We start from the raw sequence: 24,895 nt of genomic DNA, 5'->3' as shown, positions 1-24,895 counted from the left end.
AAAAATGTTTGAAAGGATGTTGTGACATATTCTTCCTACTAGATAGTAGTCCAGGGCCCCATCTACATGGCACTGCTTTCACCCCCCACCCCATCACAACTGCACAGCATTTCAGCCTCAAAGTAGTTTCTGGTGGTATACACTTGCAGTTTACTGCACACCTCTCTAACAGACTCCGCTGTGCCCTTTTTTTTGCCATTATACTTAAATTTTTGTGAACCGCCCAGAGAGCTTCGGCTATTGGGCGGTATAGAAATGAAATAAATAAATAAATAAATAAATAAATGCGCAGCTGAGCAGTCCCGTGAGTGTGGGGGTGCCACACTTCAGTGGCTGTTTTGTATTTTAGGGGCTCTGCTGTGTCCTTCTGTCCCTCATTAGGTAAAAAGTGAGTGTTCTGTGCGCCTTCCTTTCCATGCCATCTGTTTGTCAGTTCCCCAGCCTGAGACTCTTGCGTTGGTTCGCACTCACAAGCGTGAGCGGTACCCATCGCTCCGAAATGGTGGCCGGAACGATGTTGGCTCTCCCCCAAGACCCCCCTGGCCCTCGGGCACTGAGTCCAAAAGCAACCGGTGCGAAGATACGAAGCTGCAAAAATGTGCAAAAGTGTGATTAAATAGATGAAAGCGCATCTCTGTGCCTCTGCAGCTGAGCAGCTGTGAAGGGATGGGGGGAGTAAAGGGACATCACAGAGTAATGCAAGCACTATGCATGCCTACAACACGCCCACTGCAAAATGCGAAGTTAGTTTGGGGAAGGGACAGACAGCTCGAACTGCGGGAAACCCACAGCAAACCAAAGACATCACAGCAAAACGCCTCCTTGGAAATTTGCATTTTCCAGGAGAAAACTACGGATGACTGCGAAGTGGTGACTACGTCATCTAATCGAAAGGACCTTGACTTATACCCACCCCAGAGTAAAAGGTTCGTGTAGTTGGCCCCTAGATAAGCTGTGGAAGGAGAGAGCCTTTCTTTTGTGTCCAGTAAATGCACAGTTCATGCCCTTTTGCCTTTCCTCAGAGTCACATTTCTGTTGTGGGGATATCATTTTAATACCACTCAGTCAGCACTCCATTTGAATCTGGGAAAATGTGATTTCTTCCCACCTAGCACATCCATTGCAAAATACTTACAAACTGAGCATTGTGCAATACCGTGATTATCCAGGAGCCATTTATGTCTTTTAGCAAACACCGTAAGTTTAGTTTTATTGTAGTTGTATCATAACTTTATTTTAAGACATTAATTTCTACAATAAGCTCCCAGCATTTTCAGTAATCTATGTAGCATCCCTATGTATGTATGTATGGGATAACAAGACTATATTGTCTGCATATAAAAGAATTGAAATGTTATGTTGTCCTATGGTTGCAGGGGTTGGGGGAGGAGAGAGAAGATAGTTCATCCACTATATTAATATTTATTTATTTTATTTATTATTAAATTTATTAATCGCCCATCTGGCTGGTCACCCAGCCACTCTGGGCGATGTACAACATACAATAAAAACAGTTTAAAACAATAAAATTCTACAATAAAAAAACATTTTCTAAAATACCCTAACCCACCCCAAATGCCTGCCTGAACAACAACGTTTTTAATGCACGACGGAAGCTCATTAAAGAGGGGGCATGACGGAGTTCTCTAGGGAGGGAGTTCCACAGAGTGGGGGCCACCACAGAAAAGGCCCTCTCCCTTGTCCCCACCAGTCTAGCTGTCCTGGCTGATGGGACAGAGAGAAGGCCATCCGAGGCTGATCTTGTTAAGCGGCCTGTCTGGTGCTGCTGGAGGCGCTCCTTAAGATAGGCTGGGCTGGAACCATATAGGGTTTTAAAGGTCAAAACCAACACCTTGAATTTGGCCCGGAAAACAACTGGTAACCAGTGCAACTCCTTCAGCACTGGAGTGATGTGATCTCACCGGCAGCTGCCTTTAATCAGGCGAGCCGCCGCATTCTGTACCAGCTGCAGCTTCCGAACCGTCTTCAAGGGTAACCCCATGTAGAGCGCATTACAGTAGTCTAAATGAGAGGAGACCAGGGCATGTACTACTGATGGGAGCAGATGGTCGGGAAGGAAGGGGCGCAGCTGCCATATCAGATGGAGTTGATACAGCGCTGTCCGGCTCACAGCTGACACCTGAGCCTCCATGGACAGCTGGGAGTCCAAAATGACCCCCAGGCTGCGGACCTGGGCTTTCAAGGGTAGCCGTACCCCATTCAACACCAGGTCAACATCCCCCAGCCTCCTCTTGTCTCCCACCAAAAGTACCTTGGTCTTGTCAGGGTTCAGCTTCAGCCTATTCCTCCCCATCCAGCCACTCACCATCTCCAGACATTTGGACAGGGATTCTACGGCCAACCTTGGTGAAGATTTAAACAAGAGGTAGAGCTGCATGTCATCCGCATATTGATGACACCGCACTCCAAACCTCCTGATGATAGCCCCCAGCGGCTTCACATAGATGTTAAATAGCATCGGGGAGAGGATGGAACCCTGTGGCACCCCACAAGTAAGTGGCCACGGGTCCGAAACCTCCTCTCCCAGTGCTACCCTCTGGTACCTGCCGGAGAGGAAGGACCGGAACCACCGCAATACGGTGTCCCCAATGCCCAACCCCTCCAGGCGGTCCAGGAAGATACCGTGGTCAACGGTATCGAAAGCCGCTGAGAGGTCGAGGAGAACAAGGAAGGAGCATTTACCCCTATCCAGAGCCCTCCTCATATCATCTACCAAGGCGACCAAGGCCGTTTCTGTCCCATGCCAAGGCCTGAAGCCCGACTGAAATGGGTCTAGATAATCAGTTTCTTCCAAGTGTGCCTTCAACTGCACCGCCACCACCCGCTCAATCACCTTGCCCAAAAATGGCAGATTTGAGACTGGGCAAAAGTTGTTCAAAACTTGAGGATATTTATTAATATTAATAATAATTAATATTGAGGTTTTTATTAATATAAAAACCAAGTAAGAAACATGCTAGCAAATACTCCTGTTTTACCCCTTTGAGTTGTAATCTTTTCTGTTGAAGTACCCAGAGAGTCAGTGCATACTTGTATGGGTATAAAGCTCTTGGATTAAAATAAGTCTCTTGTTAATATTTTTCTGGTCTGCAATTTATTCCATAGTCTGATCCTGTTTACCAAATCAAATGTTGATGAAAGATCAACAGTACCATTATGTAAGAACTGGATGTTGTGCTACTGGCTCTGGATCTGCAGGTATGTTTACTCTCTAGAAATGTCTTCTGTTACCCTGAGCCCGTTTACCACTGCATCTCCCACCCCCAGCATTGTCCCTGGAGAGACATAAAAAGTTCCACCTTCTCACCAGTATTTGAACCCAGGATCTACGGCAGCCTCCCCATCCCTTCATTAGAACATGTGTAGGGAGCCCGTATTAGCAGCAGGGAAACAGCAGTCTTGATAGCTGGGGGAATTAGGGTACACGGGGATGACTCTCCTTGCATGTCCCACACAGCCCAATTCTGCTGGGGAACAGCAGAAACATCCAGAGCACAGGGGAAGAGACTGAACACCACCACTCTTGTTTGTCTCTGTTGGAGCCTTGAGAACTTCACCAGTGTGAGAGAGTGGAGCATGGGAGAGATCTGTTGCAGGCTGTAAGAAACCTGGGTGCTATTTTCTGAGCTTTGTTTTCCGGGCATAGCTGTTGCAGTTTGTAGTGTTTATTAAAGTCTTAATGCATAGGAAAGATTTAGTTTATTGGGCTCTGGTTTACACACTACTGAAAGATAATAATTGATATTGTGTTGCAATGTTTGATTTTGCCTGTTTTGTAATTAATCTGAAATGTTATTATGTTAGTATCACTGACATGAGTTGTTTATTATTGTAATGAGATCCTATTATAATGATATATTGGTATGCTTTTTTGTTGTTGAATTGCTGTTTTGTTAGCTGCTTTGGGCACTTTTTGTGGAAAAGCGGCATATAAATTAGATGATGATGATTCTGATGAACAGGACATGCAAAGAAAGACATCCCTGCATGCCCCATTTCCCAGAAATGGGCTCCCAATTTTGCTAGGAAACAGTGCACGTGGATGATTCTCCTCTGCCTTGTGTGGCAGTGGCAACACGGTGCAGGGGAGGGAATTGGGATGCAGCCCATGGGCCATGGGTTGCCCACCCCTGGTTTAGGGAAACTAGACAGGCTCATAAAGCAAAGTTTGAAATTAGTTTGTTTTTCCCCAACCTAAACCATAGTTGAGACTAACCAGTTTGCTTTGGTTTGAACATAACAAATAGCAATGATTAGTTGAAAATGAAAGTGAAAGCTTACAATCACCTCCTTGCAGCCATATGAGCTCCCAGGCTCATGCATGTAACACTGGCTAAACCATAGTTTAGCAATGTATGTGAACCAGTTCAGTAGGTCAATAGCTCCTTTTGGAGGAAATAATCTAAGATACTGGCTGCGTTTGCATGATATGGCAACCCACCCTGTGAATAAGCTAAGCAGTGTGGGTTATTTTCGGAACAACCTGGGGTGCGCCCAACAGACGGTCAGACTCACCATGGGTTGTTCTCCCCCTCCTTCCCCCTTGGTCCTCCATCCAGTATCGCAGTGTCCTGCATGGCAGAACCCATCTTGTCTGCCTGCCCTGTCCCCCTCCCCATTCTGATTGTGACCCCTTTTCGTTCTGTGGCTTTTTTCTTTTTTTTAGACCCAGACATTTGTGCAAATGGGGCCATTTAGCCCCAGGAATGTGCCCAAATGTGTTCATAAGTGTTATTATTCTTATTTTTTGTTTTTTTTTTGTTGCGCAAGTACACAGTTGCAGCTGTCAGATATGTGTAGCCTTGCCTTGTCAATATCGCTGTATGTTTTGGCTGTCAAAGGAAAGAAGTGCAGTATGAAACATACAAGGAAATTGATAAGACTGCACATAGGCTAATTTGCGCACCATTTGACAGTGACACGTCAGGAAAAGGGGACAAGATCTCCCTCTTAGCAAGGCAATCCTCAGGGTTTTAAGTCCTGAGATGACACAAGTCCTTTTAAGAGAGATCTAGGTTCCCCCCACTTTTCACTGCTCCCATAACAGTAACCGCAGCAGTAACAGGAAGCCACAAAAAGGGAGGGGGTGGAGCCTAGATCATTCTTAAAAGGACTTGCTGGAGACTCAGGGAAGTGTGGAATGGAAGCAGGGCACACTTAAGTGTCAGCTCAACACTAAAACCCTGGGGATCAGCAGAAACATACAAGGATATTAACGAGGCAAGGCTACACATATCTGAGAGCCGCAAGTGCACACTTATGCAACTGCAAAAAAAGACAAAAAATAAAATTACTAACACTGTTTGACAGTGACAGGTCAGTAAAAGCGGACAAGATCATTCACTTAGCAAGGTGATCCCCAGGGTTTTAACTGCTGAGCTGACACTTTGCGGTGTAACTAGCTTTTGTACATTGAAATGAAGTAGAGGGCATCTGCAGAACAAGCCTTAACCTGCAAATCTAGAGGTAAGTTGTAGCGTACACAATCTTTGTATTGTCACTATGGTTGTCATTTTTTAAATGTAAACTGCTTTGAGCATGATATGTTAGGGCTGGGCAGACGCCTTGGCAAGTATCCCCACTTTGGAGATATTGAGACTGCCTCTGAACATGACATAGCCCTGGTCCAAAATGAAGCAGGCTGGTCCTCAGTCTTTGGACATGCTTCAGAGGGTGTGGTGATACTTTTTGTCCTAAATTGATATGTTTCTGAATCTCCCACATGTGTTCCATAAAAGGAAAATGCTGGGGAGTGGAAGAGACATAGGAGGGGTGTATGTGTAGTTTTGTGACTGACAGCTCAAGCTTCCAATCAAGAAATTATTTGATCAGGGTTCTCCAGTTACAGTGTTAGTGGGAGGGACCTTGAAGGAATATATCAGAAGCTGTTTTTCAGTGAATGTTCTGCTCTTTGCAAGTTGTGGTACCACAACTAAATGGGAGATGGTGTATGTCCCATTGTTGCCTATTCAGTGGGTGACTGACACTAAACTCTCCCAACCCTGGCCACCTTCTGAATGGTTCTCTGTTTCTTGGCCACTAGCCTCCGGCTTCTTTTGCTGTGTTACCATGACAATGGAAGCAGACGCTAATGGAGGAGTACTGGATTTTTTAAAAGGAATTGGCTTTGCTGTGAGCAGGGTTCCATGAGCAGATTCTCCATAGCAGTAAAAATCGCTTCACAGAACATACTTCCTGGTGGGGGGTGGGGGTTGGAGAGATCATCTGACTGGCAGGGGCTGCTCAACCAATAAGAGAGGCTTCCCCCTCTCCCCCTTTCCCCTTTCCCCTGAAAGTCCAGATGCACCTGCATTTCAGACGCAAGCCTCATTGAGCACAATGGGAGTTACTTCTGAGTAGACACACATATGCTTGTGCTGGGAAAGAGTGGGGGAGAACACAAAGGTGGAAACCAGCCCCCATTTTAACCCACAGGACCTCATCAACCACAATGGGAGTTACTTCTGAGAAGACAGTAATGGGTTTGTTGTGGGAAAGAGACCAGTAAACACAAAGGCAGAAACCAGCCCCCACTGTAACCCGCAGGATATCTACAATGAAGCAGTGAAGTAGTTACTTCCTAAGGCAATGAATCAGAGCCTTGAGATTGCACTTGATCGCTTAATTGCACATAAGGAATTGGGCTTTAAAATGTGCCATTTCAATTGAGGGGGAATCTCAGTAAGTTCTGATGTGGGCATTCAGAGGCAAGCCTCATTGACCGCAATGGGAGTTACTTCTGAGGAGACACTAATGGGTTTGTTGTGGGAAAGAGACGGAAAGCAGCCTCCATTTTAACCCACAGGATCTCTATAAGGAAGCTATGAAGGAGTTACATCCTAAGGCAGTGGATCAGAGCCTTGAGATGGTGCTTAATCGCATTTAAGGAATTGGGCTTTGATATGTGCCTTGTCAATTGAAGGGCTTCTCTGTTATTTCTGTGGGCATTCAGAGGGCAAGCCTCGTTCCGCACACTGGGAGGAAACACCGCTCGACTGCGGTCATGGTGAAAGGCACACCCCTGGGCAAGGCTAGCAAAGCTGAGCTAAATGCAGGGATTGGGGCATACAACAACTATACTAGGGAGTACCCGACTTAAGGAAAAGAATTGGACTTTAAGCAGTCTCAGGAAATCTTGTTTTTTTCATGGTAAGCTGCGGGATGGCCATGACGTCACGTATCCCTAACAACCTCCAAACACAGCCAGCTCGGAGTAAATTGCTGGTGGAAACACCCCCCTGCTTTCCCACTACATTGAGCTTTTCTACATGAGGCATTTATTGTGTCTTTGTCATTCTCAACTCACAATTTATGGGTTCTTTAGATGGTGTCATGACCTTTCCAGTTTCGCTTCTGTGTCTAAAGAGCCTTTTAGCAAATGTTTCTAGAGCAGGAAAAGTGCGGTATTATTTGTGAAAGAGTAAATTGCTGGTGGAAACCCTCCCTTGGTGTGCCTGCTTCTCATATCAGAGCTGCTGCTGCTGCTTGATGGAGGATCTGAGGGCTACTGAAAATCTCTGCTCTTGGAGACTCTTCCCACCATGTAAAGCCACAATGATGGGCTGGGGTTCTCATCTTTGAAGAAGAGACAGAAAGACCCAAATCGCCTCTCTGGCTCTGCCTAAAAGAGAAGGAGGTAGAGGACTGGGTCCTCAGGGATTTACAAGCAGGGTAGGTTTTACAGTAATACTTGTCAGGGGGAACGGGAGACTTTTTGCATTGAGAACAGTGGGAGAGAAAGAGAGAGTGGTATCTCTCTCTCTCTCTCTCTCTCTCTCTCTCTCACACACACACACACACACACACACACACGGCGGGGTGTATGTGTGTGCTGGCTGGTTGCTACATCACAGAGATCTGTTTACAAGAAGGCTCCTCCAGGCCCAATTACCCTTTTATTCCTGGTTGGCCACTGGGAATAGAATGCTGGACTAGAGAGCCTCTTTCTGTCTGATCCAGCACAGTTCTTACATTCTTTAGACGATTCAGCTTCTTGAATTATATCTTCATTATGGGATGTACCAATGAATGATGAGAATGCCCATTAGAAACAATTGGATCTCTCTGAAGGTGTATGTGTGGAATGCAATACATTAAGTCAGCTTGCTACCTTCCAGGAGTTTTGCACTACAACTCCCAGCATTCCTGACCATTGGTCAGGCTGGCTGAGGCTGATGTGAGTTGAAGTCCCAAACATAAAAGTTTTGCATTTGGTTATTCTGTGTTAATTTTAGTAATAAGTTACTGCGACTCTCACCCTGAATTTTTTTTTGCCAAAATGGCTCCCACTTGAAAAATAGTGAAGATCACTGGTGTTGGCAGTACAGGGCTAGATGGGCCAGGGGCCTGACACATTATAAGGCAGCTTCAGATGTTCATATGACACTGGGGCCAACCCTGCCAATGATAGAAAGAAACTGCTGAGTACCATATTGTGGTGGAAAACCTTCTGGGGGAAATGGTCATTCTGAACATGTGCCTTATCTGCATGCGGTGGTGTTGATAATTTCTGTCCCCATTTGCCCTGTTGCCCTTTGTCTGTTAATCAAAGGTATTGCTAAGAAGATAGGAAATGCTTAAAGTAGCAATTCTGAGAAGATAAGCCAAGCCAGATGTAGTTATGGTGGAAGTGGAACAGCTTCCCTGCCCTCTGCCAACCAGGGCACTGGACAGTTGCTGCCACTAGGTCTAGATTGGCCCTAGTGCCCTCGTCCCAGAAAATTATATTTCTAAGATTTAATCTTGTTTTGTCAATCCCTGTTCAACATTGTCCCCTGCAGACAGTATCATTGTATGAATAGCCATAGGTTTCCCCCAGGGCATGGGGGACGTGCCACAATTCCCCTGACTTCAGTAGCCTAAATCGTTCTGCTTTGAAAGAGCATGTAGACGTGTAGGGAAAAAGATGGTGGTTGTGGTGGTGGTAGGAATGCTTCCCAGTAGTGGAATCATATTAACGTCTAATCTAGATGACCACAACAAAAATGTTTCAACTGTGATGCAGTAAGGCCACAATGTTGTTGTTATGTGTGTGTGTGTGTGCGCGCACGCACACACACACATACACACACCTGTTTACAATATTGCAGTTAATGTTTTATGCTTTTAGCTTCCCTGGACTTTGGGACATAGGATGCTGCCTTATACTGAGTCAGGCCATTGGTCCATCTAACCCAGTATTGCCAACACTGACTGGCAGCAGCTCTCCAGGATTTTAGGCAGGATTCTTTCCTGGCTCTACCTGGAGATGCCGGGAATTGAACCTGGGACCCTCTGCATGCTGAGTATGTGCTCTGCCACTGCAGTATGGCCCTTCCAGAATACATTTACAAAATCAGTTTCATTATGAGAAAAGCAGAGCACAATTTCTAGTGGACATCGAGGATGTCCGGCTCAAGTTCAGTGACTGCACTATCATGGCTATCAGGGACATTAAGATCTTTCCTGTATAGTTCTTCTGTGTGTTCTTTCCACCTCTTCTTAATCTCATCTGCTTCTGTTAGGTCCCTGCCTTCTTTGCCCTTTATCATGCCCATCTTTGCACAAAACGTTCCCTTGAGATCTCCGATTTTCTTGAAGAGATCTCTAGTCTTTCCCATTCTATTGTTTTCTTCGATTTCTGCATTGTTCATTTAAGAAGGCCTTCTTGTCTCTTCTTGTCTTGCTGTTCTCTGGAAATCTGCATTCAGTTGGGTATATCTTCCCCTTTCTCCCTTGCTTTTCGCTTCCCTTCTTTCCTCAGCTACTTGTAAAGCCTCATCAGACAGCCACTTTGCTTTCTTGCATTTCTTTTTCTTTGGGATGGATTGAGTTGCTGCCTCCTGAACAATGTTACGGACCTCCGTCCATAGTTCCTCAGGCACTCTGTCTATCAGGTCTAATCCCTGAAATCTATTCCTCACCTCCACTGTATATTCATAAGGGATATGATTTAGGTCATACCTGAATGGTTTAGTGGTTTTCCCTACGTTCTTCAATGCAAGCCGAAATTTTGCAACAAGAAGCTCATGATCTGAGCCACAGTCAGCTCCAGGTCTTGTTTTTACTGACTGTATGGAGCTTCTCCATCTTTGGCTGCAAAGTACATAATCTGATTTCGATATTGACCATCTGGTGATGTCCATGTGTAGAGTCGCCTCTTGTGCTATTGGAAAAGAGTGTTTGCTATGATCAGCGTGTCCTCTTGGCAAAACTCTTAGCCTTTGTCCTGCTTCATTTTGTACACCAAGGCCATGCTTGCCTCTTATCCTGGTGATTTCTTGACTTCCTACTTTAGCATTCCAATCCCCTATGATGAAGAGGACATCTTTTTTTGGTGTTAGTTCTAGAAGGTGTTGTAGGTCTTCATAGAACCGATCAACCTCAGCTTCTTTGGCCTCAGTGGTTGGGGCATAGACTTGAATTACTGTGATGTTGAATGGTTTGCCTTGGATTCGTACTGAGATCATTCTTTCGTTTTTGAGATTGTACCCCAGTACTGCTTTTCCCACCCTTTTGTTGACTATGAGTGCTACTCCATTTCTTCTAAGGGATTCTTGCCCACAGTAGTAGATATAATGGTCACCTGAATTAAATTCGCCCATGCTTGTCCATTTTAGTTCGCTGATTCCCAAGATGTCGATGTTCAATCTTGCCATCTCATGTTTGACCACCTCCAGCTTACCCTGATTCATTGATCTGACATTCCAGGTTCCTAAACAATATTGTTCTTTACAGCATCGGACTTTCTTTTCACCACCAGACACATCCACAGCTGAGTGTCCTTTCGGCTTTGGCCCAGCCGCTTCACTCTTTCTGGCGCTACTTGGAAATACCCTCTGCTCTTCCCCAGTAGTATATTGGACACCTTCCGACCTGAGGAGCTCATCTTCCGGCGTCATCTCTTTTAGCCTTATCATACGTTCGATGGGGTTTTCTTGGCAGGAATACAGGAGTGGGTTGCCATTTCCTTCTCCAGTGGACCACATTTTGTCAGAACTCCCCTCCATGATCTGTCCGTCTTGGGTGGCCCTGCATGGCATAGCTTATGGCTTCACTGAGTTACGCAAGCCCCTTCGCCACAACAAGGCAGTGATCCATGAAGGGAAGAATAGCCCACGCTAAGGCCCAAATGTCTTGTGATGGTGGCCAGTCCATGTCCTTAAATGTGGATCTGCCCATTCATGTGTAAAGCAGAAGGTTCATTCTGCTTTACACTTTAGCCTTTAGAGAACTAAAGTGATACATGGGCTGGCGATGTGAAACTCTCCTTCTCACAGCTTTTCTCCCTACAGTCCCTTTCTCATCCTGGCTGGTTTTCTTCTAGCTGGGCTCCAGTACAGGAAATGAGCCTGGCTGTGAGAAAAGCAGTTAAAGGGGCAGATTGCAAGGATTCAGCACTGTGGTTTCGGCCCTTTACATTTTACCCCCGCTTTACATACAAATGGGGAGGACCTGTGCTGAAAGAAGCAGTTTGTCACTGTCATGTGTAGCTTAGGTCCTCCTGTTAGCAGAAGTACCTGAACAAAGCAGGCTGAGCCCAGAAAGTGAAGGGCTTGGGAAACTTTAGAGTAATAAAGAGATAGTTGCCTGGCTAGGCAACAAGAGAAGTATAAAACAGCAGAGCAGATCAGGGGTGCTTCCAGATGGAGTGCTCCTAGCACTACCTATGAGAAGGCGTGCAGCTATCCCAACTTTTTTTCTTAACAGATTTTCTGCAGTAAGAGAAAGGAATAGAAGAAGCAGTACTGTAATATAGGAGGGTTACAGGTTGAAGACATCATTGTCTAGACCCCCTATAAAATTCTGAATGAGGCATGGTGATGGCACCATGAAAGCCTCATATGGAAGCATCCCAGGCCATGAATGAAACCACTACTACTCTCACTAAAAAAAGCATACTGAACATGCTAGTCTTTTTATATACATGAAACCCAGGGTAAAAAAGAAATTTATTTGGCTCCACCTGATTGCTAAGCAACATCCCTCCCACACTTGTGACTCCTGTTTGCACTCAAGCCTCTCTGATGCATCCAGAGATATTAATTAATTCTGCAACCCAAATGACTAGTAGCTTGCACCTGCTAACTGCTTTAAAAACTCCAAGAACAAATTAACCCTTAGCTTGCACCTTTTCAGGGGAACTGGGGTTGAATTCCTGCCATCACTATTCCAACAGGTCCAAGAGCAAGGGATGACCCACTTTGCATCATTAAGTGGTTTCAGGGCAGATAATGAATGAGAGGTTCTCTTGCACATTTCTTCCCAAATCCCAAGCAGTGTTTTTAAGAAGTTGCTAATTGTAATCAGGGCATCAGTAATGAGCTTACACAGAGATAAGAACCTAGATATAGCAGTCTTCTACTGGAGTAAATCTTACAACTAAATTAAAATCACACTGCCCTTCTTGGTATAAAACCTTGGGGTTAAAGTGCAGCTCCTTGCCTTCAGTTATGTGTGCGCAGACCAGTCTGTTATAGAAACACTCATAATATGTTCAATCACTCTTACTGAAAGGAGGTCCAATTGTGTTGCTGTGGTTTTTTTTAGATGGGGCTAAGGAAAAAGGACCCTTGCATTTTCTGTGAAAGCTCAGCAGCACAATACAGATTTGTAGACCTTTACCATACTTTACCTACCATTTTCAGTTTCAACATTTAGAACAATTGATCATGTGCTCTTGGGGTCAACTAGATGGGACTCTAGAGAGCAGTGTTCAGGATCTCCAGTGGGGCTGTGGAGGTTGTTTACTCATTATCAGTCCCAGGCAGCTCCTTTGCAGTCTAAGGAACTGGAAATGAAGGAAGAGGTGTTTCCTCAATCTAAACCACTAACACTAATGTGCATTTGTGCAAATCTCCCTCCAAAGTAAAAAAAAAAAATTGGTCTGCAAGTCAGCAGAATCCGTGTGACTCAGGTAAAAAGCCAGTCTGCTGCAAAATCTGCATGTTGGATTCATAGAAATCTGAACTTACTTGAATCCCTTGCAGATTTCTCTGGCATCCCTACTTGTATGTTTCTCTGAAGGTCAAATAGCAGCTTTGGTGGAGGACTTCAGTTGAGAAAATGGGAGCAGGGGAACAGACAAACAAACCCTCATCCCCAATACTGCAGCCCCAATCTTCAGCACAGCTGCATGGGGCTGCTAATCAGTACCCCCTCCCCCAAAACCCACAGGAAATTTCCATCATGGTTCTCTTGAGTCATGCATGCCTAAGTCATGTGGTTCCCCCACCCAGCATTGCTTTAAAGATCAAGAACTGGAAGAAGGGAGGACAGTGGCTTTGAAGTTGCTCATCGATCTGGTCAACAGGCTGAGCAGGCACACAGGTCACCATCGTCCTCACTATGGGTATGGGGAAGTGTATTGTATTTCTATTTAAATTGTAGTGAATTGTTTCTAAATTTGAAGCTATACATATAAATTAGCGTATCTGTATGATAGGCAGATCTGTCTTTTGCTCTCTTCGGAGGGGGCCAGGATGTTGCAGGATGGCAATGCATAAGTGACCACCCTACTTCCTGGCTGTGTTTCTGTTGTCGGGGTTCCATGATCCGATGTAACTCTGTCCGGATTAAAATGGCTGGGGAGAAGCAGTTCGCAGGGATAGAACTCTCCCCTCTTACATGGTAAGACTGCTTGGGGAGTGCAATCCTGTGGGCCCTAGACAATGTCTAGTCAGCGCTCCAACCTTGGACCCAGGAGTCTGAGCTCCCTTTCCCCTCCCCCTCGCAGCCAGCATGGAGAAACCCTTGCGGTTGTCTCTCTGAGGTTGCAAAAGCAACTTCAGAGGGAAGGTGAAGGGGGCGTTCCCATGGGAAGGGAGGGGACTGGGGAGGCCAGCTTACGAGGAATCCTCCAGCCTCCCTTCCTCTCCCTGACACCTCAGCTAGACAGGTGAAAAAGCCGTTCTAGCTGAACAGCAGAGCAGGAGGAATGTGGAGGCAAAGATTGCTCCTGCTGCACCTCCTGCTCTGCATTGGATGGCCATAATCCTCTGAGTTCATAGGCTTACAGCCATCCCCATAGGATTGCGCTCTAAGTCACCTCATGAGCATCAGCATGATCCACATTGACTCGTGCCACCGTCATGTGTGATTTGGCCTTGTTGGGTTACATATGTTAAAAGAGAGAGAATGTTGGAAGCTTGTCTGGGGGAGGAAAAGGTCCTACCTCTAGGCCTAAGCGATGGTTTGGGGTTTAGAAGGAAGCAGTGCAGGCAGTCTCCCTCCCTTCCCAAAGCCAGCTGCTCAGTTGTGTGTGAAACTCACCAGGATGGTGAAGCTGTGATAGCAAGCGGGATGGAGCAGAAAGGGGGGCGAGTGAGGGTGCTGAATAGGGGAGTGGCTGAAGCAAGGAGGGTGGGGAAGGACAGGAGAGGACTGGCAAACGGTAGTGAGAGACAGAATGGGTACAACCCCTTTCCTCCCACTAAAAAACACCTCTGTTCACCCATAAGATTTCAATATATTTATCCCACCTTTCCTCCAGGGACCTCAAGGCAGTGTACATGGTCCCCCATTCCATTTTATCCTTACAACCCTGTGAGGTAGCAATTTCCAGATGGGTAGCTGTGTCTGTTGCAGCAAAACCAAAAAAGATACTTGTGGCATCTTAAAGACTAACAGAGTTATTATAGCAGAAGAGCTTCGGTGGACACTGTCCACTTCTAGCAGACAGTGTCCACAAAAGCTCTTATGCCATAGTAAATCTGTTAGACTTTAAGATGCCACAAGACTCTTTGTTGTTTGTCCTGCGAGGTAGGTTAGGCTATACAGTTATTTCATTCCTTAATGTTTAAAAAAATGTTCGTGCTATTTGGGGGCTTTTTGCTCAATTGCCAAGGAGTGTAGTCTTCCAACTGGTAAATGTCAAGTCTGTGAGATGGACAGGTTGGGTCTTTATCTGAAGTGTCACTCACAGATAAAATGTTTTGTTTCATATCATAAAGATAAACTTTGTCAGTGCTTGTATTTTACCAAATATTCTTACTGTCATTCATGCTGGGCTTTCCTAAGCTCTTTGATGATGATGATGATGATGATATAAAAATGCCACATGTTCTGAAAACCTCCTCCCAATTTGTCATGATTTAATATGAATTTCATCTACATACCTTGTTTCCGAAGTTGCAATTAAAACCACGCAGGTAATTCTCAGTTTTTCCATTTCTTTTTTAATTGGAGGTTTTCAGTAATTTCCCACCACATTGGCACAGAATATCTAATAATGTCCAGATGCTAAATTTACTAGTGTATTAAGTAGGTCACTGCTTTCATCATAACTCATAGGGAAAGCTCTCACACACTCTTGCTGATTTCAAGCAAAGCAATTCAGTGGAATTAGAAAAAGCATTCCAGATCCCCTTCTGAAGCTAAGCCAAAAACAGTGGATGTTAATTCCATTTCTATCCTAATCCTTCCTCTGCTTGTCTGACTATATTGATCTCATAAGTCATAACATATCCACTTCAAATGGCATGATTTTCTTGTTTGCTGTGTCCAAATGCAGATTTGTTCCAGATTTCCAGATGTAAACACCATTTTGAGGAATGACATTAACTCCTTTTTTATGCTGGGCAGCCTGTTTCATAACATTTGGACTGCTTCTGAACCCCTTAACACTGGAACTTAACTGTGGACTGACTCCCCATCCACCCCCAGTTCTGAATCTGGAGCCATGGGTGTGGGTTGGAGAGTGAGTAGGAGCCGGCATAAGGAGAAGCATGGCATCACAGGCGATTTTAGGAGGATTGATAGGACTTAGGCAAAGACTGAGATCTGGTAGACCACCCAGGGTGCCATTGCAGTAGGGGGAGAGAGACAAAAGTAACGTAGAACCCGATCTGCTCTTGCATACATTCAAGATTAAATTACTCCCCACCCACGAAGGAATCTATTATAAGAGCATACACACAAACACGCACACACGCCATAATAGCAGCAATATTCTTTACAGCAGGGGTAGAAAGAAAGTAGGTCTCCTAGAAGCCCTGCCAGCATGGCCAATGGTCAGGAATGCTGGGACTTAAAGTCCAAGACATCTGGAAATCTACTTTATGCCCACCCCTGATCTACAGGGCCAGCTCTTTGTTCAAAGGAGCCCTCGGCAAAGGTGGTGCCCACTGATGGGCTCCCTCCTACTTCAGTGGACCCCGGAGGGCTTACCTGGTAGTGGCAGCATGCTAGTTAGGGCTGGGTAGAAAACCACCATTTACGTTTCCCACAATGCCCCTATGGCATTGCTCTTGGGGATTGTGGGAAGTGGCGACTTCTAAGGCCCAGCTGCTGAGCACCAAATTTATGTTATAGAAGTGGGTCCAGGCCAGGCATCAGCAGTGGGGTCCTGACCGGAGTCCAGCAGCTGCTTGAGACTGCTGTATGGTGATGCTGTGCTTGATTAGCCACATATAGAAACTGTGTGTGTATTTTTAAGAAGCACGGAGATTAGTGCCCTTTGGCACGCACATCTAGTAACATGTTGTTGTTCAGTCGTTAAGTCGTGTCCAACTCTTCGTGACCCCATGGACCATCGCACGCCAGGCCTTCCTGTCCTCCGTTCTCTCCCGGAGTGTGCTCAAGTTCATATTCATTGCATCGGTGATGCTGTCTAGCCATCTCATCCTCTGCCGTCCCCTTCTCCTTTTGCCTTTAATCTTTCCCAGCATCAGGGTCTTTTCCAGTGACTTTTCTCTTCGCATTAGGTGGCCAAAATATTTGAGCTTCAGCTTCAGTATCTGTCCTTCCAATGAGCAGTCAGGGTTGATTTCCTTCAGGATGGACTGATTTGACCTCCTTGCAGTCCAGGGGACTCGTAAGAGTCTTCTCCAGCACCACAGTTTGAAAACATCAATTCTTCTGCACTCAGCCTTCCTTATAGTCCAGCTCTCACAGCCGTATGTTACTGCTGGGAAAACCATAGCTTTGATTATACGGACCTTTGTCGGCAAGGTGATGTCTCTGCTTCTTACTGTGCTGTCAAGGTTTGCCATAGCTTTCCTCCCCAGGAGCAAGCGTCTTTTAATTTCATGGCTACAGTCACCGTCTGCGGTGAACTTGGAGCCCAAGAAAATAAAATCTGTCACTGCTTTCATTTCTTCCCCTTCTATATGCCAGGAAGTGATGGGGCCAGATGCCATGATCTTAGTTTTTTTAATGTTGAGTTTCAAACCAGCTTTTGCACTCTCCACTTTCACCCTCAAAAGAGGGGCCCTTTCATTGTCAATGACAATAGTCACTCAGTAAATAAAACCAGTGACTTGGCCAGCTGCCAGAATTTGCCTGGCTTACTACACATGCAACAGAATGTGCTGGTAGAATGGACTGCATTGCTTTTAGACTGTAGTTGTGTGTGTGTGTGCGCGCGCGTGTGTGTGTGTCGGGTGGGGGGAGGATTTGTATGATCCCTGAGTTTTCAGTAGAGCCTTGAAGACTGATTTCATGCTCCACACAGGAGTTGATAATAAGTCTGTTACATTACCAGGTTTATATACAGTTCCCTGGAAGGACTCTACCAAAAAAGAGGCCTACGAAAATCAGGCTTTCTTTTCCTAGGCCAAGCAAAAGGAGAGCCTGGAGGGGGCAGTCTGGGGCTGGGCTGTACTGAAGGGGTCAGTGCACAGTTCATTCACCGTGCCTGAATACAACACATTCCTGGATATTAAAAACTCCCTGCCAATAGAAAACCAGTACAGTTGGCAAAGGGCTGGAATAGAACTAGTGCTGTGCTGAAATTTTCTCCTACATTTTTTTGATCATATTCATTCAAGCTGCTAGAAAATAAATCATTTTTGAAAAGAAATTCAAAGGAGAAGAAAAATTTGGAGAAATTGTCATGGGCTGGGTTCAGGGTTCTTGTGCGTACTTTGCTTACGAGGTGGCCAAAGAGTGGATGCGATTGCCCTGTTTTTCATTGTGGAATCAACTCTCCAGCAGCTTGTAGCCTCCTCAGCTTCCCACACTTCAATTAAAACCCAGGGGAAGACATCTTGAGGTAATTCCTCTCATAGGGCTTTTTCAGAGCAGGAAGTGCAGGCAGCCTGGGAGGCTGCAGAGCAATGGAGAGATGTGTAATAGAAAAAACACAAAGCACCCTCAGTCATCTCGCAGTGATTAGGTATACTCAAAATACCACCCAAAGAAATTCAAAATAAATTATAAAATGCCTTGAGAATAAAACAGAAAAATAGAAGCCTTTTTCATGGGGGAAGAAAACTTTCAGGGTAGATTTTGACAGAGCACTAGCTCTGCCTCATTCCTGGAGCTGCACCCAACACCGCCCCCCTCACACCTGCTTCCGGGCTTTCAGGGAAGTAGTGGTATTATAAGCACCTGTGTTAGAGACAAGATGTATCCACAATAATCCCTCAGAAATTTAATGTTTGGAAGACCCTGGGGAAGGTGCTGAACCCTGAAAAATTACAACCAGAGCTGAGCCAAAATTTATCAGAAGACATTTGTCTCAGAAGTTCTGAGCTTTTCCCTTTTTTTTAAATCCCCTTTTAGATATAAAAGGCTAGTTTGCAGAATTTTCTCCAAATGTTCTTCATCTTTTTTGAGGTGTGGTGGCTGCCTTCCCTCTCCTCCCCACGATGCCCCAGAATTATGCAAGGTATGGGGCCTTGTGGAGGATGCAAAATGGGAGCCAGGCTGCCAACACAGTTGATACTGTTGCCACTTGCAATGCAACCCTCCCCCCTCCAAAAAAAAAAAAACGCTTAGGAAAAAAGAAAGCAGTTGTGCTACAACCCCTGCCAATGGTGAGCCCTGTTGGAGAATTTTTCCTTCCTCTGCCCACAGAATTTCTCTGCTCACAAATATGGTGGAAGATTTTGAGAGGCCATTTGCACACAACTCTAGATAGAACCTTTCTCCCAGTTTTCTTAATTTTTAATGTGGAGGAGAATTTTAAAAGATCGCCACCCGCAATCTAGATGCTCAGCGTTCTAACACCTTGTGTGCCTGCATATGTAGACTGGGCCAAGTGGATGCTCCTAAGACCTTACATGGTCTGAAATACTGAAACCACCTTCATCTTCAAATCAGGGAGCAACCTACACTGTCTGAGGCCTAGCGCTGTGCCACAAGGAAAAGGGGGAAGGGAGGCTGGGAAGGGGTATAGAGGGAGAGCTGAGCAGTAGTGTAGTGGCAAACTCAGAAGTGCAGGGTCCCTTCTTGACAGCCACAGCCACGCTCCCTCATAGCCATGCCCCTTCTAAGATTGTACAACCTTGTAAGATATACAACCATCAACTAGGATCCAAAAACAGTGCAGCTGAGAGTAAGGCAGTGGCATTTCAATTGGATTAATCTTTTTCTCTCTCTCTCACACACACACACACACACACACACACACACATTTTAGGTTTTCAAAATATGATACTCTATGGAAGCGTCCCCCTGTCAACTCAGCCCTCATGGACAGATCCCTTCTCATTTAAACAGCCCCCTTGCACACTCCCTTAGTGCCCCAACGTTACCCATTAGCCTTTCCTAAGCTCCTTCATTATCTCTCTCCATCCCGCAACAGAAACGTCCACACAACCAGCCGGATTGAACCACACATACACACGCACGCGCGCGCCCCCACACCTTCTTTCTTCTCTCCTCCCAACTGATTTTTTTCTGTTTCCCTCCCCTCCACCAGGGTTTATCTGCCCAGATACATGCCAGCCTTGTACCAAAAAGTGTAGCTGACCGAGCAGGTTGCATTTGGCAATTCTGCTTGCTGTAGAAATTAATGTTCAAGAATTAACAGTGCAATCTAATGGGTGTTCATTTCGAATTAAATTCACAGAGATCTTGGGAAGGCAGCTAAGGCTGCGGTCCTACGCACACTTACCTGGGAGAAAGCCCAGTTGGCAATTGAACATAGTGGGACTGACTTCTGAGTAAACATGCATAGGATTGTGTGATAAATCCTAACAACTGGCACAAACCAGCCACCTGCCCTGCCCCATAAGTAAATAATGGTGGCAGTGCCCCCCCCCCCCCGCTGCTGCCATGGCCAGCAGCAGCAGCCCTGAACGGGTGGCCGGTGTTGCAGGAGACAAGGGCAGCAGGGCAGCGCCGGGGGCGCGCAGGTGCGGAGCAGGGATGGGTGGAGAAGTCAAGAGCTGAGGAGAAGAGGTGGGGGGGAGTGGAGGCTGCAGAGCTCCCTCAGGCTCCCTCTCTCACTCCCTTTGTCTGGCCAGCTCTGTGTAGTAGACCAAGAAGCAGCCAAGAGGCAGCCGCCCACACTCCCTCTGCTCCCTCCTCCTTCTTTAGCAGACTGCAACCCGGCTGGGGGCTGGCTTCAAAAAAAGTGCCGGAGCGACGCCCTGGTGTGACCTGCCACCACTACACCGCTGGAGCTGAGGGCACAGTAGGTGGGTCTGTTGTAAATCCTTCACTGGCTTTTGTCTGGTAAAGCGGCGCAAAAGCTGTAAATCCAAGGCTATATTGGCCAAGTGGCCTGAGCCCCCCAGGGATTCCTACATATCAAGTCCCTAATGGGTTGCCAGGGGTGACCTAGAAGCTTCTGGTAGGGTTGGCAGCTTCCATATTGGCTCTTCACATGTACTAGTCCTAACAACTACCTGACATGCAGAAAGCAAGCAAGCAAAGCTTTTCCTTTTTTTATCTCCATGCCAGGGAGTTTTACCCACTGTATGTCAGGACACTCTTTTATTCATTCGTTCATTTATAGACTGAAAAAACTAGATACCAACTTTTGGCTTTAAAACTCCACAAGGAGGCTTTCAAAGAAATGCATGATAAATAATAATAATGGTGTCAGTAAAAATTATAAAACACAACAGCAGAAAATAGCACAGTATAAACAGCAAAAGAGGGGGAAATGTTTTTTAAAGCAGCTAAAAACAAGATTTAAAAGATCTGAGATACTACTCGAATGAAGCATGAGAAAACGGGATGGACTTCACCTGAAACCGAAGTGTCGGTCCCCTACAACTGGGTGGGCAACGTGGGGCCCTTTAGATGTTTTGGCCTACAACTGCCATCAGCTCTTGTCAGCATAGCCAATGGTGAGGGATCATGGGAGTTGTAGGCTACAAAATGGCAGCTTTTTATTAATTAAAATGGCCAGGGGGTACTACAGTTCTGAGTTGTGATATGCAAGGATATGAATTGATTTCAGCAGTTGATCAAAGCTGTTTAACATTTGAACTGCTTTTAATTGTCTGTCTCTTCCTCCCATAGACTACCCATCTGCCATGGCAACTAACAGTCACCAGCTGCATACCCATTCCCCTCAGGAAACCTTAAACTCCGTCTGCTGCGGTATTCTGAGTGTAAACTACCACGCTCTCTCCAAGAGCTCCTCACATCTGGCGGCTATTGGGCGAGTGGGCTCTGAGGAAAGACAGAGCAGCAAACAGGAGCTCCGGAAAAGTCTCAGCAGTTCCGCCTGCCAAGCCCAGGTGAGGGAGACCAATGTTGGAAGCACACCTAGTTTAGAATGGTCTTCAACCCACTCGGAAATGGCATTCGCTGTCAGAACTGTGAGCTGCGTGTCTCCCAGCGACAGCATGCAGAGTACCACCAAAAGTGCTAGCCACTTTCTATGCATTGACCAGCCCCCAGCCTCTGCAGAAGGGATGGACCCCAGAACGTATATTAAGAGCAGCACAGTTCAGAATATGTCTTCAGCCTATGGTGCGAATCTGCAAGATGTGAGCAGAATGGAAGGACTGGGAGTGGCAGTTCAGAGAAGCCTTTCTGACCTAACATGTAGCTGTAAGCCACAGAGTTCCACGTCCCACATGGAGACAAGTGCCACTTACTCTGAGATGAGTTCCAACAGCAGCTCCGATGCTTCCGCAGGCAACACAGCTTTTCCAAGATCAAAGTACAGATCAGACTTGTATGAAAATGCCCCAGATTTTCAAAGTCATTTGGCTTGGGTCCCAAGTTTGCCTAGAGACCAAAATGTGCCTGCTAACGTCTTTGACAATGGTGCTGTATCGCACAGTGTTTCTGTTTTTACAGATCCTGGAGCATATCGCACAACTGTCCTTGGATCACATATGCCTGAAGATAATTTCTCAAACAGGGCAATGTATGCTCAAGGTGGGATTGTATATAATAACTTCTCAGCTGGTATGTACCCACCTGGTATGATGGCTATTCATAACAATACTGCCGCCCCCTATAACATAAGGCAGGAGGGGGGCACCATTCCAGCCTATTGTCATTCCTTGCCAATACCTTCTGTTCAGTTCATCCCACGTTTGGTTTGCTCAGTTAGTGAATCAGGGAAAGAACAAGTAAACCGGGATTATTGTCCGTCTTTGCTTGCTACTGAAACAGCCACCTTTCCAAAACTGGTGTCATCTGTGAGTGAATCGGGTCTGGATGCAAAACGCATACTGAGATGCTGTGGTGTGCGTGGGGAGCACATGGTGCATACTCAGCCTTATTTACAACCAAGCAGGACCCAAGAGGAAAGGAAGATGACATATGTGGTGTTGAATAGCCACCAAGATGGTGTTCACACTGTCATGAAGACTAAGGACACATGGACTATGACCTCCATGAATGACCTTACCTGGGGACTGCAGCCTCCACTTGAGTGCAAAGATGCAGAGGTACAAACCCTCCCAACAAAGGAATGTAAGTCTGTGGCAACAAGCCCTGCTGTTGTGGCAGAAGGCCACCCTCATGTCTTCCCAGAGGTTAATCTGGAACCAGAGGCAGAGGGTGAAAAGTCTCCAGTGCGGGAAGTGAGATGGGATGATGAAGGCATGACGTGGGAAGTCTATGGGGCAGCTGTTGATCCTGAAGTTCTTGGGTTGGCCATTCAGAAACATCTGGAGATTCAGATAGAACAGTTCCAAATGGAACCTGAAGAGCTCTCTAGGAAAAGTACCGAAGAACTGCCAGCTAAAGAGGAAAAGAAAACATCTTTCAGGACAATGATGCATTGTCTAAGAAATCCTGGCTGTTGTGCCCGTTCCAGTACAGCAGTGGAATAAACTACCCTAGGAGACTGCAGGACCCATTTAAAAATAAAACAGTTGCAAATAAACACTGTAACATTAAAGCTGGTACACAGTATGGAGTCCCTTTGGAACTGAGTTGGAAAATGTGACCTGGTCTAAAATAGAACTCTACAAAGCAGAGGCTCCAGGGAGGGTTTTTAGTTCATATCCCAGCAAGCTGATCTACACATTACTTAGAATGAAGTGGTAGAGTTCTGGAGTGTTTCCGTTCAGATTGCAGAGGGGGTGGGTTTCTTATTTTTGACTGATCCTCCACATACAAATCTTCCTGTGTGTAATAAATAAACTGACACATGAGGGGTGGGGGGTGGGCGGGGGGAGAACGATCTCTTTGCTAGTTCGCTACATTTAGAAAGGGGATTTTTGGCAGGGGGGGCGGAGATGTTTTAGTGGGAGGGCATTCAATTTACATCGATTGCCCTGAGGCTGTGGAATTAGCTCTTCTTCCCATCCCCTCCTTTCTGGCCTTTGGGAAGGGTTGTAAGGCATGCCTCTTCTGTCTGTATTTGAGTTTTAATTATTATGTACACCAATTTCAACATTGGAAAGGCCACTAAAAACCTTTTAACTAAAATTTTATAAACAAATAATATACTGTTCTCTTCCCCTCCACCCCTACTGAAGCAGTCCAGAATTGTGCCACCTCACATTGAGTATTGTGTAGATCTGCTCAGAGAAAGCAGGGGTGCTAATTAAACAACAACAACAATTATTGTTTATTGGAAATGCCTGAATTTTAAACATGGTATTTCTCTACCCTTATGATCTAGCTTTGAATCATACTTCAAGCAAAGATTACCTTTTCTGCACGAGTGACAGCCTAGGGCACATAATTATACTTCCCTGTACATTTATTAATTGTAGAAAATCTTTTTTAAAAGATATATAGGGAAAAGGTTGATTTGTGTATCCCTTAGTGTTCAACTTTGCTTCCTACATTTTGTCCTACTATAACATTATGCATGTAGTTTTAAATACTAGAGCTAAATTCCATTTTTTAATTTTTACACAGATGCAAATGGCATTAAGCAATTTATGAAAAAGGCACAATACATTAGTATACTCATTACTAGATGGTTTACTGAATGGCAATGCTGGGTACTATAAATCTGTCTTTCCTCTAGACTGGATGCATTGCAAATCATTGCATAGTTTTGTGGACAGGGCACTTTGGCGGAACAGTTTCTTTGGCTGTGAGGAATTACTTTCAAAATACCTGAGGGAATTGGTGCTTACACCATTACCAAGGCACAAATGTACAGTGTTACCGGAGATACTTACATGAGTCATAAATGGATGGTTTACTGTGAATATTTAACCTCGGGTTAACCTATCATTTTGTCATATGGCTACTTTTGTTTTCCTGACATTAAATGTAATTATTCTCTTGAACTGATGACCACTAGACAAAAACATGATGAGGAAGGACAACAAGACAGTGAGCTCAATGTCTTGCTAGCTGAAAAAAATAAATAAAACAGCTGTTCCTTTATTTTGCTTACTGTAGGTCTTTAGGTTACTGCTTGCATTTACAATACTGTGTCTCTTACGGCTTTTTCTATGGCTTTTGGAAAGGGATTAAAGCATGAGGGGTTTTAAGGGAGGAATTAGGGAGGAAAACCCCTAACACTCTTCTACATATTGGCTGCGTTAGCATTTAACACTAAACCATGGTTTTATTGTTACAAGGGTGAGGCTTGGGCTGGTGTGCTCCCCCTCCAGCATTGTTGCAAGGAGATGTTTGGAAGTTTTCACTTCCATTTTTGACTAACGGCAGTTTAGCGTTACGTCTGAACGCACAAACTGCAATTAGTCTTACCTGTAGTTTATTAAACCAAGACAACTTCAAACTGTGGTTTATGAAGCTGGCTTGTTTTAGTAAACTGTAGTTAAGG

General features: G+C 45.4%; 1 protein-coding gene across 2 annotated transcripts in view; it reads left to right on the top strand.

The window, feature by feature from the left end:
• GPRIN2 (G protein regulated inducer of neurite outgrowth 2) overlaps positions 1-24,491 on the top strand; it is a 39,940-nt gene extending 15,449 nt beyond the window's left edge. The window contains exons 2-3 of one of the 2 annotated variants that reach the window (XM_084845307.1): positions 3,127-3,219; positions 21,199-24,485. In XM_084845307.1, the coding sequence (XP_084701433.1) occupies positions 3,150-3,219; positions 21,199-22,973 (1,845 nt within the window). In that variant the 5' untranslated portion in view covers positions 3,127-3,149 and the 3' untranslated portion in view covers positions 22,974-24,485. Of the gene's footprint in view, positions 1-3,126; positions 3,220-21,198 lie in introns of both variants that reach the window. The other variant, XM_084845308.1, reaches the window with a different exon arrangement.
• The last annotated feature ends 404 nt before the right edge of the window (positions 24,492-24,895 follow it).

The sequence above is a fragment of the Heloderma suspectum genome, chromosome 3, assembly GCF_057233095.1.
Source record: "Heloderma suspectum isolate Gila_16-S chromosome 3, 16-S_ref, whole genome shotgun sequence".
In the NCBI taxonomy this organism is placed as follows: domain Eukaryota; kingdom Metazoa; phylum Chordata; class Lepidosauria; order Squamata; family Helodermatidae; genus Heloderma; species Heloderma suspectum.
Note: the sequence above shows the minus strand (reverse complement) of the source record. Positions and strands in the feature narration are given on the sequence as shown.